The 13,719-nt window shown below is 40.9% G+C and overlaps 1 protein-coding gene across 2 annotated transcripts in view; it reads right to left on the bottom strand.

Annotated features, from left to right (window-relative positions):
* Positions 1-286: 286 nt before the first annotated feature.
* TBC1D8 (TBC1 domain family member 8) overlaps positions 287-13,719 on the bottom strand; it is a 98,757-nt gene continuing 85,324 nt past the window's right edge. For both annotated transcript variants that reach the window (XM_081069229.1, XM_081069228.1), the window contains exons 16-20: positions 10,079-10,319; positions 9,479-9,544; positions 3,393-3,482; positions 2,865-2,962; positions 287-1,366 (exon numbers count right to left, since the gene is read on the bottom strand). In XM_081069229.1, the coding sequence (XP_080925355.1) occupies positions 842-1,366; positions 2,865-2,962; positions 3,393-3,482; positions 9,479-9,544; positions 10,079-10,319 (1,020 nt within the window). In that variant the 3' untranslated portion in view covers positions 287-841. The remainder of the gene's footprint in view (positions 1,367-2,864; positions 2,963-3,392; positions 3,483-9,478; positions 9,545-10,078; positions 10,320-13,719) is intronic.

Below are 13,719 nucleotides of genomic sequence, written 5' to 3'. Positions count from 1 at the left end.
CAGTTAATAGTTAATACTTGAGCTCACTTACTCGTAAGGGCCCCATGAGGCATTTTCAGTCCCAGTTTACATGGAACTAAAGCTCAGAAGTAAATCTTATACGATCCAGAACCTGCTGGATTCAGCCTGAAAGCAAGGTTGTTGCAAGGAGTCTATTACATTAGTGTTTACACCCTGTGGCTCACTGCTGAAGCCCTGGTGGTGGTGGTTGTGGTGGCGGTGGCGGCGGCAGTGGCAGTGCACAGCTCGGGGAGGGGAAGGGGAAAGAGAGGGGACAGCTCCAGCTCATCTGTTCACTGGCACAATCCAGGCCTTAGTCACTCCAATAAGTATCAGGTCTAAACAAGGACCAAAGTCAATACAAAAATTTCTTATTAAAAAACGTAGAGGCCAACATTGAAAGCATGGTTTGTACACAACGTTTTTGTAAGGACAAAGTGAATACAATCAAATATATTAAAATGGTTTCAATTACCAGCATTGAAACAAAATTAGTGCAAAAAGAAGCCAAACACAATTGCACAGATAGTGGCTCTTGGATCTTGAAAGTGAACTTCATTCCTGACCTCCCAGTATCCAGGTGAAAAACGAGCGCTGGGGCGCCTCTTGGCTCTGGGTTAGCATGATACATGGGGCTCTTGTTCATCTGAGAACAATCACAGCAGAAGTGCCCATTTCAGCAGATCTGATCAAAGTGAAACTGGTAATTCTCAAAGAATAAATAGAAGTGTCTGAGGGTTTCGTCAGCTCCCCCGAGCACAGTTGGGGCTGTCAGGGTGTCGCTTACCTGGATACCCAGCACAGGAAGTATACTCAAAGGGAATTAGACTGGCGTCTGAGTTTATGGGCTGACCACCCACGAGACTGTCGTCCGAGCTTTGGTATGGCAGGCTCGTCTCCTCAGCAAACCGCTATCCTGCTTGAGTTCAGGCTGTGACTGGCCGCTCATTTCAAAGGTTTTCAGATTGTACTGATTGATCTTGGCATTTTCAAGTTTGGATTTAATATCCAATGGCTTTTCAAAAAAGTTGACTAATGACTGTTCAGTCAGAAGTGAAGCTAAAATATGTTCGAGGGACACAGTCCAGTCCCCTTCTGCCTCTTCAGGAAGTGCCCCGGAGTCCTGGGGTGTCGTCTCAGTGTCTGTGTCTGCAAAAACCGAGTCCTGCTCAGGAGACAGCGATGCAGCCTGCAGCTCCCCCCCACTTTCCTGGGAGAAGCTTCCAGAACTGTTACTTCGCTGCCCCACTTCCCCGATCTGCAGCAGCAGAGTGGTTACTGTGGCAATGGCCTGATACAGATTGTTTTCTTCTGGATCTTCGTGGAACATACTGTATAGAGTTTTACAGAACTGGATAAATTCTCTCTGGAATAAAAAGAAAGTACACAGCAGCATAACCAGGATAGAAATCTAATGCATTTAGTAAAACTTGATACTTAGTTCTTGGAAAACTTTTTTGAAGCCGAATGTAAGGAGGTAAACTCTGCCCTTTGACTCCAGAGAATTTCAGCACACTCAGGTGTGCTACCGTGTTTCCCCGAAAATAATATAAGACCGGGTCTTATAATATATATAAGACCCGGTTTTATAGTAAAATAAGACTGGGTCAATACATTAATTTCTGCTCCAAAAGATGCATTAGAGCTGATGGTCTGGCTAAGTTTTACTTTTGGGGAAATACAGTCCTATTTGTCTACACGGCAACTATTAAGAAAGGTGCACAAACGAGAGGATATGCACACCCTTTAACCCGCAAGTCAACTTCTAGACATGCATCCAAAAGCATCCAAACACATTTGTTTATAGGGATGTATAGTAGAAGAAAAGGGAACAGCTGTTTATTATGGTTTAAAATTATGGCTTGTTCTGGTGGAATCCCATGCAGCAACTCAAGGTTGTAAAACGGACGACTGGTGCCTGGTGCTTCCTCAAATTCACACTCCTGTCCACAATGGAATCTATGTGATGAGATGCTGTGTGTGGAATTAATGCTGCACAGTGACTAGGGATAGCAAAACGGTGGGGGACTCATTTAATAAATACGTAGTGATTTGGGAGAAATAGCCGTAAATGAAAGCAAGATATTGACAGCCAATTTTTGTTTGGGGGGGTGGGGGGGGGGAGTTGATGTTAATGTATGTCAGAAAGGATACTGACAGCTCTGGGAGATGAGATTTAACTGGCTTTATATCCAGGGAGCAGAAAATATATTTGAAAGCAACTCCCCACAGTAGAGCAACATTTCTCAAATATTTCAGGAATGAATCCCACAAGATGGTTTGTGGTCAAAAAAGACAGACTATGCTATATTCCCCCCAAAGGCCCAAAGTACATATTGGCACTAAGAAAGATTTAGGTCCCACAGTAAAGGAACAGTTTCAACCTGAAGCCTACATTTCCCAAACATTGGGAGGAACCCTTTTCAAAAAATAAAATGACTTGCCACCTCACAGGATGCTTGAATGTGGCAGAGAACACTCTTGTGGAGATTGTATTAATACCAAGATTTCGGAGACTCATCAGTACTATATTTAGTTGGTGATTTTCAAGAAACTGGCGAGTAGGGGGTTGCTGTATCCGTCCACTGCCCTTAAATGCTCCATTGCCCTTAAATGCATCTATCCTCGAGGGAGTAAATTGTAACCTGAGTAAGTGAATTTGATACAAAAACTTCAAAGACTGGGTATGGCAGCCTTCTGTTTTGAAGAACTTTGACTGAATGGATCCTATTTAAATATTTCATCACGCTGTTCAGCTAGAAGTTACAGAATCCTTTGATTATGATTTTGGAGGTAAAGGGGCTTAATCTGAACAAATCATTTGGCAAAAATAGATTGTTCTGTGTGCCAATTAAAGTCCATACCTGACTCATTTTGGGCAACTCGGTCTCTCCTTTATCTTTTTCTTTGGCTAAATCCTTAATCATCTGCTTCAGCTGTTTCTGATAATCAGTTGCATCGCCTGAGGTAAAGGAAACAATACATAATTTAGTCTAAATAAATTCAATGAAAGCAAAAAAGAATATGTGGAAGGGGTTGGTGAGGGAAGAGGAATTCCACCAAGCAAATCCATGTACAAATTGAGAAGCTCAGGTGATATCATGGATTGTTTTGCAACTGACCACGAATGGACTGGCAGCTAGGGACTCCCTGCAAGAGGACCCCTGAAAAATTGTGTAAGCAAGAGGAATAAACATGGCAGTAGGGTCAAGGGGCAGTGACTCCTTACACTGAGATTAAGGAAGGTTTCTGGCCTCTGAAAGCAATGTTATCTCAGGAGGGAGCAGATAAGTCAGCTTCTAAGAAAAGCACAAAGTTTTGCTCCTCACAATTGTGTGCCTGATGGAAAGTAACAATGAAGAGACAAAAAGATAATGAAAAAAGGTACATGCCATTTGATTTCCCAAAAACCAGGGGTCTTGATGTTGACAACAGAGGATTCTTTAATGGTGACTGGCTGTCTCGGTCATTTTCAGTGAGTGCTTTAAAAAAAAAAAAATCAAATTATTGTCTTGACCAAAATCAAAGCTTTTTAGGTAAGAAAGAACTAAAGGCTAAACTGGCAGCCCCCATCCTGTGGGCTTAAATCTTTTTAGGGTCTATGAACCCAGGTGTATTCCAAACACTGGAGAGACAAAACATCTTACTAAGTAATGCCTTTTCCTGGGCCTATGTAGATACTGTTGTAATTAATGATACATAAGTTTACACTGACCTGGAAAAGTGGATGTAGCAAGATCCCCTTTTGTAAACTTTAAATTCATATATAACAAGCAAACTACAAATAAACACTAAACCTGGATGGTGGGACAATAGGTAATTGGAACTTCATAGTATTTTTCTATATTGAGCATATATTGCTACATTACATAATTTCTACTGAATCTAAAACAGCATTTTATCATTACAAGTTTTCCTGAAATACACAAAAATAATTATTGGAACCCTGATAACACTGCTGGTGGAAATATAAAGTGTTAGAGCCATTTTGGAAAACAGTCTGGCAGTATTCCCCTAGGTATAAATCAAAGGGAAATGAAAACATACCCACCCAAAAACCTGTACACACTTGTTTGTAGCAGCATTGTTTCTAAGAGTCGGAAAGTGGAAACAAACCCAAATGTCCATCAGTGAGTGAATGGATAAAGAAGTTATGGCTTGCCCATAACTGGAATATCAAATTCAGCAATAAAAAGGAATGGAGCACCAGAACATGCTACGACATGGATGAACCTACCAGGTAAAAGCCAGATACAAAACTGCATACATTGTATGATTCCATTTATGTGAAGAGACCAGAATAAGCAAATCTGTAGACGGAAAAAATGGATTGGGGGCAATAGCTACAAAGCATGGGCTTTTATTTTGGGGTGACGAAAATGTTCTAAAATTGTGATGATAGTTGTATTACTGAATATACTAAATGTCACTGGATTATACAAGTGAACTGTAGATCAATAAAGCTGTTACGAAAAAGCTAAAGGGGATTACAAACAGGATCCTCCTATTTTAAAAAGGTTGACGCTTACTGTAAGCCCTTCACAGAAGAAATCACAGGCAAACTTCAGTTGTGATTGAACAAATATCCACAAGATGGCACCAAAGCCTTGATAAACTACCCTCCTGCCTTAGAAAGTAGGTTTCTGGGATGGGAAGGGGAGGGAGGCGGGTTTTCTGATTTTTTTTTTTCCTGTAACAAAGATACTGAGTCATTTTTTCATTACTTTTTTTGGTTTGTTTTTTACCAACTTTGCCCAAAACAAATTCTACACAGTAACGTATGTGAGAATCCACTCAGAAACTGAATAGGAGGGAAATTACAAACCCTGAATGGTAGCTGGGGCAATCGTGATGAAAATGGATTTCCTAGGTAATAGCTCCTGAGAAGTCCAGAGAATACTGGGTCCCTGCCTTCAAAGAGCATGGTATATCAAACAGGAGAAATGTACACAACTTACTCTAACAAAATGCTCCAACAGAAGAACCAATACACAACTGTCACGAGAACACAGTAGAACGATTAATTCAAGGAATGGGCAAGTGTCCAGAAAGGCAGGTGAAGAATCAACAGCAACAAGGAACCAGAAGCCAACCAACCACAGAGCAGTACTTCCAACCCCTTTCCAGCACATAGAAAACGTCACCTAGACTGGACAGGAGGGACACTGCAGGAGGCTAGGAGTCCACTGAAAGAAACAGCCTACTTATGATCAGAAATAAAGGATACAATGCATTAGGGAACAATTGTTAAATGTACTCTCAGCCTTTCTAAATGAGCTGCTTGAACTAACAAATGGAGTTTTATTTTTGTACTCCACTCTATAATTCAAGACTAAATGGGGTAAGAGACCTTTCTATTAAAAGTTTTCATTGCGTCATTCACTTCAAGGACGGCACAAGTTAAACTGGTGAATGATTTACATTTGGTCATCTGAAAGCAGAGTACTGCTTTCAACACAATTTGTCCTTCAGATGTCGTGGAGATGTTACAGTCATCACAACACCATTCCCCATCGTATTTCTTGCAAAGGCAACATAGTGCCTCCTACCCCTCCACAGTGGTTGGAAAAAGCAATCAAATTATAGGACTTGCATTTGTATTAGGACTTCTGATACATCCAAGTCATTGATAGCAAATCAACTAACGTGTCCAGCTTGCGTTTCAGGTATCTACTGTAAAAAGATCACTTGAGGTGTAACAAGTGCTCGATGCTGGGATCATAAATCCAATTTCTTAGTGTCTTTCTGACAATTTGGATCATATCAGAAATTTTCACCTCACTTTTCTCTTTTAAAAAGTTCAGTGCAAACTTTCAGTTTCACAAAAGCTTTTTTTAGGAGGTTTGTGTTCTACAGTCTTAACGAAATTTTCAAAATCTTCAAGTTGTATTTTCAACTATCAATCCCAGTCCAAAAACAGATCTCATCTAGCCTGTTGTCTGTCACCAAATCAGGTGTGCCTGGTATCATTTCTGATGTGGTTGGTGTCAGTACTGCCTAAGTTGTCAGACCGGGATGTAAACACTCATTTTTTTTGTATCCTGTGAGAAGTTACATTTGCAAGTTTCCTCAGTACGTCATCCATTTTCACAATCATTACTTTCTCCAACTGAATCTTCACATCATTTTCATTCTCTGGGAGAAGTTCTTGATCCTGGCCGGGGTCATCATTTAGCTAATCCGTTTGCACTTCATCTGGGAGCCCTCGTGCTTACACTGGGCCATTCCCATTAATAGTTTGGTCCTTAGAGCAGTGTAGTGATCCTTCAGTTTCTTAGATGCCCGGACATATTTTGACCTACTGGCACATCCAAGAGCAGGAGATTAGAGTTTATTTTCCATGTTGTTTCTTAGTATAACCAAAAGAAAAGGATGACCAAAAAGTGAAGAACCAAGATGGTGGGTGTAACCTGAGTGCCAAACTTTTCTTAGGCCAACGTTATTCATCACGTGCTTGCATCTTTGGTCCTGTTGATGTTAGCTTCAAACACGAATATCCCATTCTGTAACACTGCGCAGGTTTTCATCCACAGTGGGTATTCTGTGCAATCTGTGATTGCATATGTCAGTACCTATCTGCAGGTCCTCTTGACAAAGCAATGTGTATTTCCAATTGTACTGCACAGGTCTAGAAAAGTGAGTCCACTCCAAGTAAATGAACTTAAAACTTCCAAAGTACATTCTTTTATAATGGGCTTGAAACAAAACAGATTTTGTCAACAGAATGGATCAAGTGGTACTGTAATCTTAGCACACTCAGGACTTTTTTTTTAAATACTAGTTTTCATGCTAATGTTGAAATGGCTACATACAATTCCTGATTATGACTTTTAAATAATGACCTCTTCAAAACAGACTCAGCACCACGAGAAGGTGGAAGCAAATGGCATTTTTCTCTACTTGATGGAAACTCCTTTCTGGTCATTACCTAGAACTTGAATGGTGCAGACATTTTGTTTTACCTCAAGTGGTCACTCTGCATATCAAACAGCTTCTCCCATAGTAACGAATGTAATGTTGAAAATTTGGGGCTCATAACAACTGGACTTGGAATCCAACCAACATTTTTTCACATCAAGTATTTCAAAACAACAAAGCTTTTCCTCATTCATCCACAGGTATTGCTGTATTAGCCTATAATTATGTTTCAGGGTTCCAATTTAACACTGACTATACATTAATGAAGCATTTATAACCTCATTCTTTTCGAAGTGGAATTTTGGCTTTGAACCCATACTCTCAGTACATGTTAATATATTTTCATGTGCTCTTTCAGTTTGCAATTAAGTTCATTGAGGTTTTCAACATTTTCAGTCTTTTTAAATGAGAGAGAGAGAGAGTGTGTGTGTGTGTGTATGTACCTTACAGAAAGCCTCCAGCACAAGTACTCGTTTGTGTTTTTGCCATTGCCCACATAGCATTCTCAGTGGCTTGTTTTGATGCTTCTTCCTAATGAATCGAATGTTCTTTTCAGGAAACTGTCTTCGGGAAGTCTCATTAGTGTAATTAACTGAGCAAAATGGCCAATATCCGTAGATGTATCAATCTGCAATGAAAACTCCAGATTTAATAATAGGGAACACTGTTCATCCCTATGTCACCTGATATGGTATCAAATCATCTGGAATATTTATTTTCTTTGCTAAATGGTGTTGCAGTCACCATGGAGCCAATGCAGTGAGCTCTTCCGGAACTGAGGCCCTGGGCCTAGCGTTTCCCTGCTTCCTGAGCTGTATCAGATCCTTTGTGAGCAAGCTCGCAAAAGCCCTCTGCCTCCCGGACCCCCGCCGAGGTCCAGGTGCTCCACACAGGTGGGCATGGGAGGCCAGGTGCTGATGTGTCTCAGTAGTACCCCGCCTCCCATCCCATCAGGCAAGTCAGACACGTCATTCATCGCGCACACAAATTCTAACCTGTGATTCTCCGTGTATTTCCTAGTTAGTGAGTGAAAACGTTTTTTCTGTCTAGTGTGTTTGTCTCAACTTTCATCAAAGAATTATTCATTATGGTGGAATGTAAATAATTTGTTTAAATTAAACCTGGTTAAGTGAAAAGTACTTAAATGTATTTTAGAGTTTTGTGGCCTTGCCAAATTGATGTGTATAAATAGAGGTTTTGGGGTCTGCATTCTTAAGACTTTTAACTGCCTAAAAAATTCAAATGTTAAAGTATAGGTAAGCAAAATATCAAATCTTAATTTCCACTTAATTTAAATTCAGTGTCACACAATATAAATACTAGAATCATGTACGTTCAAAAAGGTTTTGAAAAATTGATTTTTCTAAAGCCAGGAAGGTCGACAAGTGCCTTTAATGAACTAATGTAATTAAAATATGTCTTTTAGAAATAAACTTGTAATTTGAAAAATAATTCAGTATGAAGTTAGATTAAGAATCAAATCTCAATCTCATGTTAATATCAAAAAGCAGGAATGAATTTAAAGATACATCAAGAATGATATCTATACTCTGCAACTTTCATAAATCTAAAATTATCCCAAAACAAAGCTTACTTAAAAATCAAGATAAAATTGAATAAAATAAAATCACTCCATGTTCTCTTTAGCAACACCAGATATGTTGATTATGAAAAGATGATGATGATAATAAAGGAATAATTATGCATATATTCTATGTTGGGAGGAAAACATTTGTGAAAAATAAGGTCTAATTAAATGAAAAACTTATATTGGCATAAAAGGCAAAACTTCACTGATGCCAAACAGTTTTGCACTAAAGCAACGGGTCCGAGGGAAGGTGGAAGAGAGCCGTGTGTGGCTCCAGAATGCTCCCTGCAGGTCATGTGCATGACATATACGCTGACTCAGTAAAGGCCAAACTCAGGGCGATGCCCGGAAAGCCCACTAATAATGTCCTCATGCATGTTCAACTTCTGTACAGGTGTTAGTTTTAAAAGCCACTAGGATCTCGTGGCCCTGGCAACCTCACAGCGCGCCAGGCGCCGTCGCTGGGCAGTTCTGTCAGAGGCCTCGTCCAGCACCAGGACCAGGCACTGAGGTCCAGACCCTCTGGAATTCCTGGTCCACATCTATCAGTTTCGAGGTCCACAGAATACCTTAAGTCTAACCCCAAGTCTGATCCCACAGGTTTCAAAATGGCTCCTTGTTCCTAGTTACTACTGCTTAAATTTGAAGGAAGCATGGTCTTCCATGCTGGAAAAATGACATGACCCTTCACAAACAGTATGGTAAAACAGCCCCGAGCCTGGCTTCCCCACACATTCCACAGGCCAAGGGGTCACAAGGTGTGGTCCTCAGGCCTGGTGAGTCAGCAGTGGGTGGGGCCCGGGAACCTGGTTCCCCACCATCCCAGGGCCCGCTCCAGTCTGGTATCAGGAACCCAAAACTAAAAATACCCGCTAGCTCGAGTCCAAAAGTTAAAAAGGACTTCAGTGTTGTGCACAAAGCTGATTTGTGTCAAGGCAGGACAGCCTAATGTTTCTACTTGGAATTTCTTACCTGGAGGGATATGAAGCCTATATAACAGTTTAATTTTCTCATTCATTTCTCCATTATACATAACATCTGCCAAAAAAAAAGAGACTGAGTAAATGCTAATGGTTATATACTTGTCATGACACACACTCACACGGAGAGAACTTCCTAAGGTCAACACTTGTTGACCCAACACTTCCTCTGCCCCGACACACAGTTTGAAATGAAAATGTGAAAGGTGGTGGTGATTGGTGGCTGTTGAGCCACAAGATAACCTTCTGAACTCTGGCTTCCTACCTTCTGTAAGATTTTAATTTTATGTGCAAATGTTAACATGGCCCCTACGCAGCCACCACCACACCCTGGGCGCCACGGAGAACAAGGTCTATGACCTTGTGTGTGAGCCTGGGCCCCTCTCCCCACCCCCTCTGAGGAAGCAAAAACAGTCATGCGAGGAGCCTGCAGAGCGCTTTTTGTAAATCACAAAATCATGGCAGGCCAGTCACAAGTACATTTCATTGTGTGGACCTGCCTGCTCCACAGTCCACTTCGTCTTGTATTCACAGACTCACAGACTCAAGTCTGACAGACTCAAGTCACCGCAACCAAGACCCCCAGTCCTACCGAGACAGCTCACGAACGCTTTGAATTCGATGAGGTGGTCCATGTTGTCATCCAGAAGCCTGAACGTCCTCTCCGCCAGGGTCTCCGTGTGGGCCCCGCAGGTCCACGGAGAGACCAGCTGGAACAGGTGTGTGAACTGCCGCGCATCTATGCGGTACTGCTCCGCGTAGGGCCTGCTGGGATCGTGGCGAGGGGCCACAGGCCGGGGCTGCTCCCAGTAACAGCTCATCATGTGTTCTCTCTTCAAACGGGGGAGAGGCATGGTGAGAGCACAGCACACTGACAAGCCAAGGCGAACATGGCCTCTCGTGACTGACTGCCTCGTAAAATTCCTACGTACTGAGTCAGCAACGTTATAACACAAACGAAAACTAATTACGATCATTAACCCGACATGGGAAAGTGTTCTTGTCACCCTGCAGTTCCTTGCCCACATGCGTATGTAATCTTGACATTTTTTCTTTTAAGTTTTTAATGTATGTTTATATAGCAAATATACATAACAAAATTTACCACTTTAACTATTTTTAAATGTACACTTCAGCTGCCATAGTTTTAATTATAGAAGACACACAACTTTTAATCTGATATTTTCTCTTAAAATCACATTGTGTGAAAATCAGAAAAGTGCTAGATGAATCTATAGCAAAGAAACGAGCAACACTGGTTACCTTGGGGAGGGATCAGAGGGGTAGAGACCTGGATGTGGAAGCAGGTCTCTACTGCATACTTTTTTATATGGTCTGAAATTTGGCTTTATTAGCAGTTCCAAGAATTAAAAACAAAAAAGGTAATTTCAGGTCTTGGGCATAGACTGGAAACTCAAGCAATCAAACTGGCCCTGTCACTGAGGACCCAGAGCCTCTTCACAGAACATCTTTTAAGTCACCTCTGGGGACATCTCAACTCACTGGCACAGTCAGTGACTGCAGATTCCTCACCATTCCAGTGCTCTCCGCCCATAGGGATGGCACAGAAACAAGTGCCAGCACATACTCTCCATTTTGGACATTTCTAAATGCCATTTACAATTTTACTGTCACATTTCATTGCAGCCATGTTCTTTAAATGTCCTTTGCAGGATTGTAAAAAGTACCACAAAGGTCTAACAAATTTCCGTTCCTGAAAACTCATGACACACTAGGAATTCCCATGCGTATTTGTGTATCCTGTGATGCTAAAGGCCCACAGAATCCTGCCCAGAAGAAAATGGTTATAATACTGGTATGTAGGCCAAGGACGAATCTAACTGGTTTACAGAAAACGAACCAGTAGAAGACTAGGTGGACAGGGGATACAGAGAAGTATACAACTAGCCAATAAACTCCTGAAATGGTACTTCACCTCACTCATGTGTAAACAAATTTAAATTAAGAGATCCATAATAGTCAACGGTGGGTAAGTGCAGCATGTGGTAAATGAGCACTTAGACATCAGCAGTGAAACTGAAATTTGAAAAATCCAGAACACTAGCAGTATTGGCAGAAATGTGGCTTGTGCGTCCCATCATACAAAACAGCAGCACCCACGTCCTGATAAAGGCACAAAGGCGTGCACTCAGCACAGCACTGTGTATGAAGCAGCAACACATATGAAACAACACGAATGTCCCTCAATTGGTGAATGTCAAAGTACAGTTCAGCCAAAGTATAGTTCATACCATGAAATTAGGCGGCCATTAAAAAGAATGAAATTGGGTGGTGAACACACAATGGGATTTATAGATGATGTAATACAGAATTGTACATCTGAAATCTATGTAATTTTACTAACAATTGTCACCCCAATAAAAAAAAAAGTGACAAGAGGGAGCATTTTCTTAATCCATTGAGATTTTGCTTCCCGGCAATTGTCGTCAGTTTGGCTCAAATAAACTCTTATAAGTTAAAAAAAAAAAGAAAAGAAAAGAAAAGAAAGAAAGAACAAGTGACAAGAGATCTATAGGTACTGCGCTAGAAAAATGTCCATGATGAGAAAATTGCAGGCCATCATGTGCAGTACAATCTCACTTTTATGTGGGAAAAAGTGTGTGTGTGTGTGTGGAGAGAGAGAGATAAGGCGGGGGAAATCAGGAAAGAGTCACCGTATTGTGAACAGTAATTACCTGTACAAAGTAGGATTGTAGGTGAGAGAGGGAATAATTTTACATTGTGCTTTTAATTAAATTTTGAAAATAAAAGTCTTAACCACAACATGAAAGCAAGCAAAATAGTATTAGAGACCAAAAGCTCTCTGGGGCCTGGTAGTCCAGCAACAGTGAACGAATATCACTGGTCATTAGCAGAGCAGGCTGATGGAAGCCCTAAGGCCCAGTTTCAGGGGCTGCGTGTCTCCAGGAACAGCCTGTGACACCAAGTGTCAGTTATACTGTTCACATCTTATTTGGAAAGATAAGATTAATGAAGCTGTTCTCAATTTGGGAGAACAGCAGGTGGATATCACAAATCTGAATTCATGTAATTGAAAAGACTGCTTTACAACATGGATGGACCTAGAGGGCATTATGCTAAGGGAAATGAGTCAGACAGAGAAAGACAAATACTGCGTGAGCTCACGTGTGGAATCTAAAAAACAAAAAAACCCTAAACTCATAGAAAAAGAGATCAGATTTGTGGTTACCAGAAGTAGGTGGGGGACAGTGAGGGAATTGGGTGAAGGGGGTCAAAAGGTACAAACTTCCAGTTAGTTCTAAAATAAGTACTGGGGTGTGATGTGCCATAGGACGACTATTGTTAACACGGTTTATGGCATATTTGAAAGTTGCTAAGAGTAAATCCTAAAAGTTGACATCACAAGGAAAAATACTTTTTTTTGGCATCTATAGGAGAAGATGGATTACTATGGTAATCATTTCACAAAATATGTAATTCAAGTCATGCTGTATGACTTAACCTTACACTGCTGTGTGTCAGTGATATCTCAACAAAACTTCAAGAAAAAAAGAACTGCATCAAAGGAAAAAAACGGATTGCTTTAAATTAACTAAAAATAGATTTCATTAAGTGCCAACCACATCGTTCATCTTTCATCAGAAAGAATATGTAAAGATGACGGTAAGAGCTGACTCTTGTTAATACAGAGAATGTCACGCCTGTACGTTGCAGGCTTAGGGAGGGACCCAGAGAAGTTACAGAATCGACTACTTATCAAGAACCTCTCACACATGTATAAGATGATGTCACAGTATCTCTGTGTCCCTTTCCCTTGAGAATGAAATTCTGATTCAGAAGACAAGAGATGTATGTAAAAGCTAAGTAGAGAACATCATACCCCATAGTACTTAATCAAGTATTGAGATGTGTGAAGTCTGGGAGAGCCATGGAAATTCAGAGAAGGTCAGGAGCATGGGACAAAGGACAGTCTGGGAGGGCAGTTACGTGGGCATGACGCTGGCTCTGGGCCTGGAAGGAAGGCGCTGGGCTGGGTGCATTAAGGAGGCACCTCTGTTGCACAACAGAATTACACACCATGACTCTGACACTATTTTACTGGAATTTCCTTTGGAAATATATTTTGAAAATCATCTTGTATTTACAGTTTGTTTGCTTGTTTATGTTTGCAGTTAGTCCTACATACATGAAAGACTCATAGGGCTAACTACAAATACGGAAATAAATTTCATCAAGTGCCAACCACATCAT

The sequence above is a fragment of the Rhinolophus hipposideros genome, assembly GCF_964194185.1.
Source record: "Rhinolophus hipposideros genome assembly, chromosome: 12".
NCBI classification, from domain to species: Eukaryota; Metazoa; Chordata; class Mammalia; order Chiroptera; family Rhinolophidae; genus Rhinolophus; species Rhinolophus hipposideros.
This window is presented reverse-complemented; position numbering and strand designations above follow the sequence as displayed.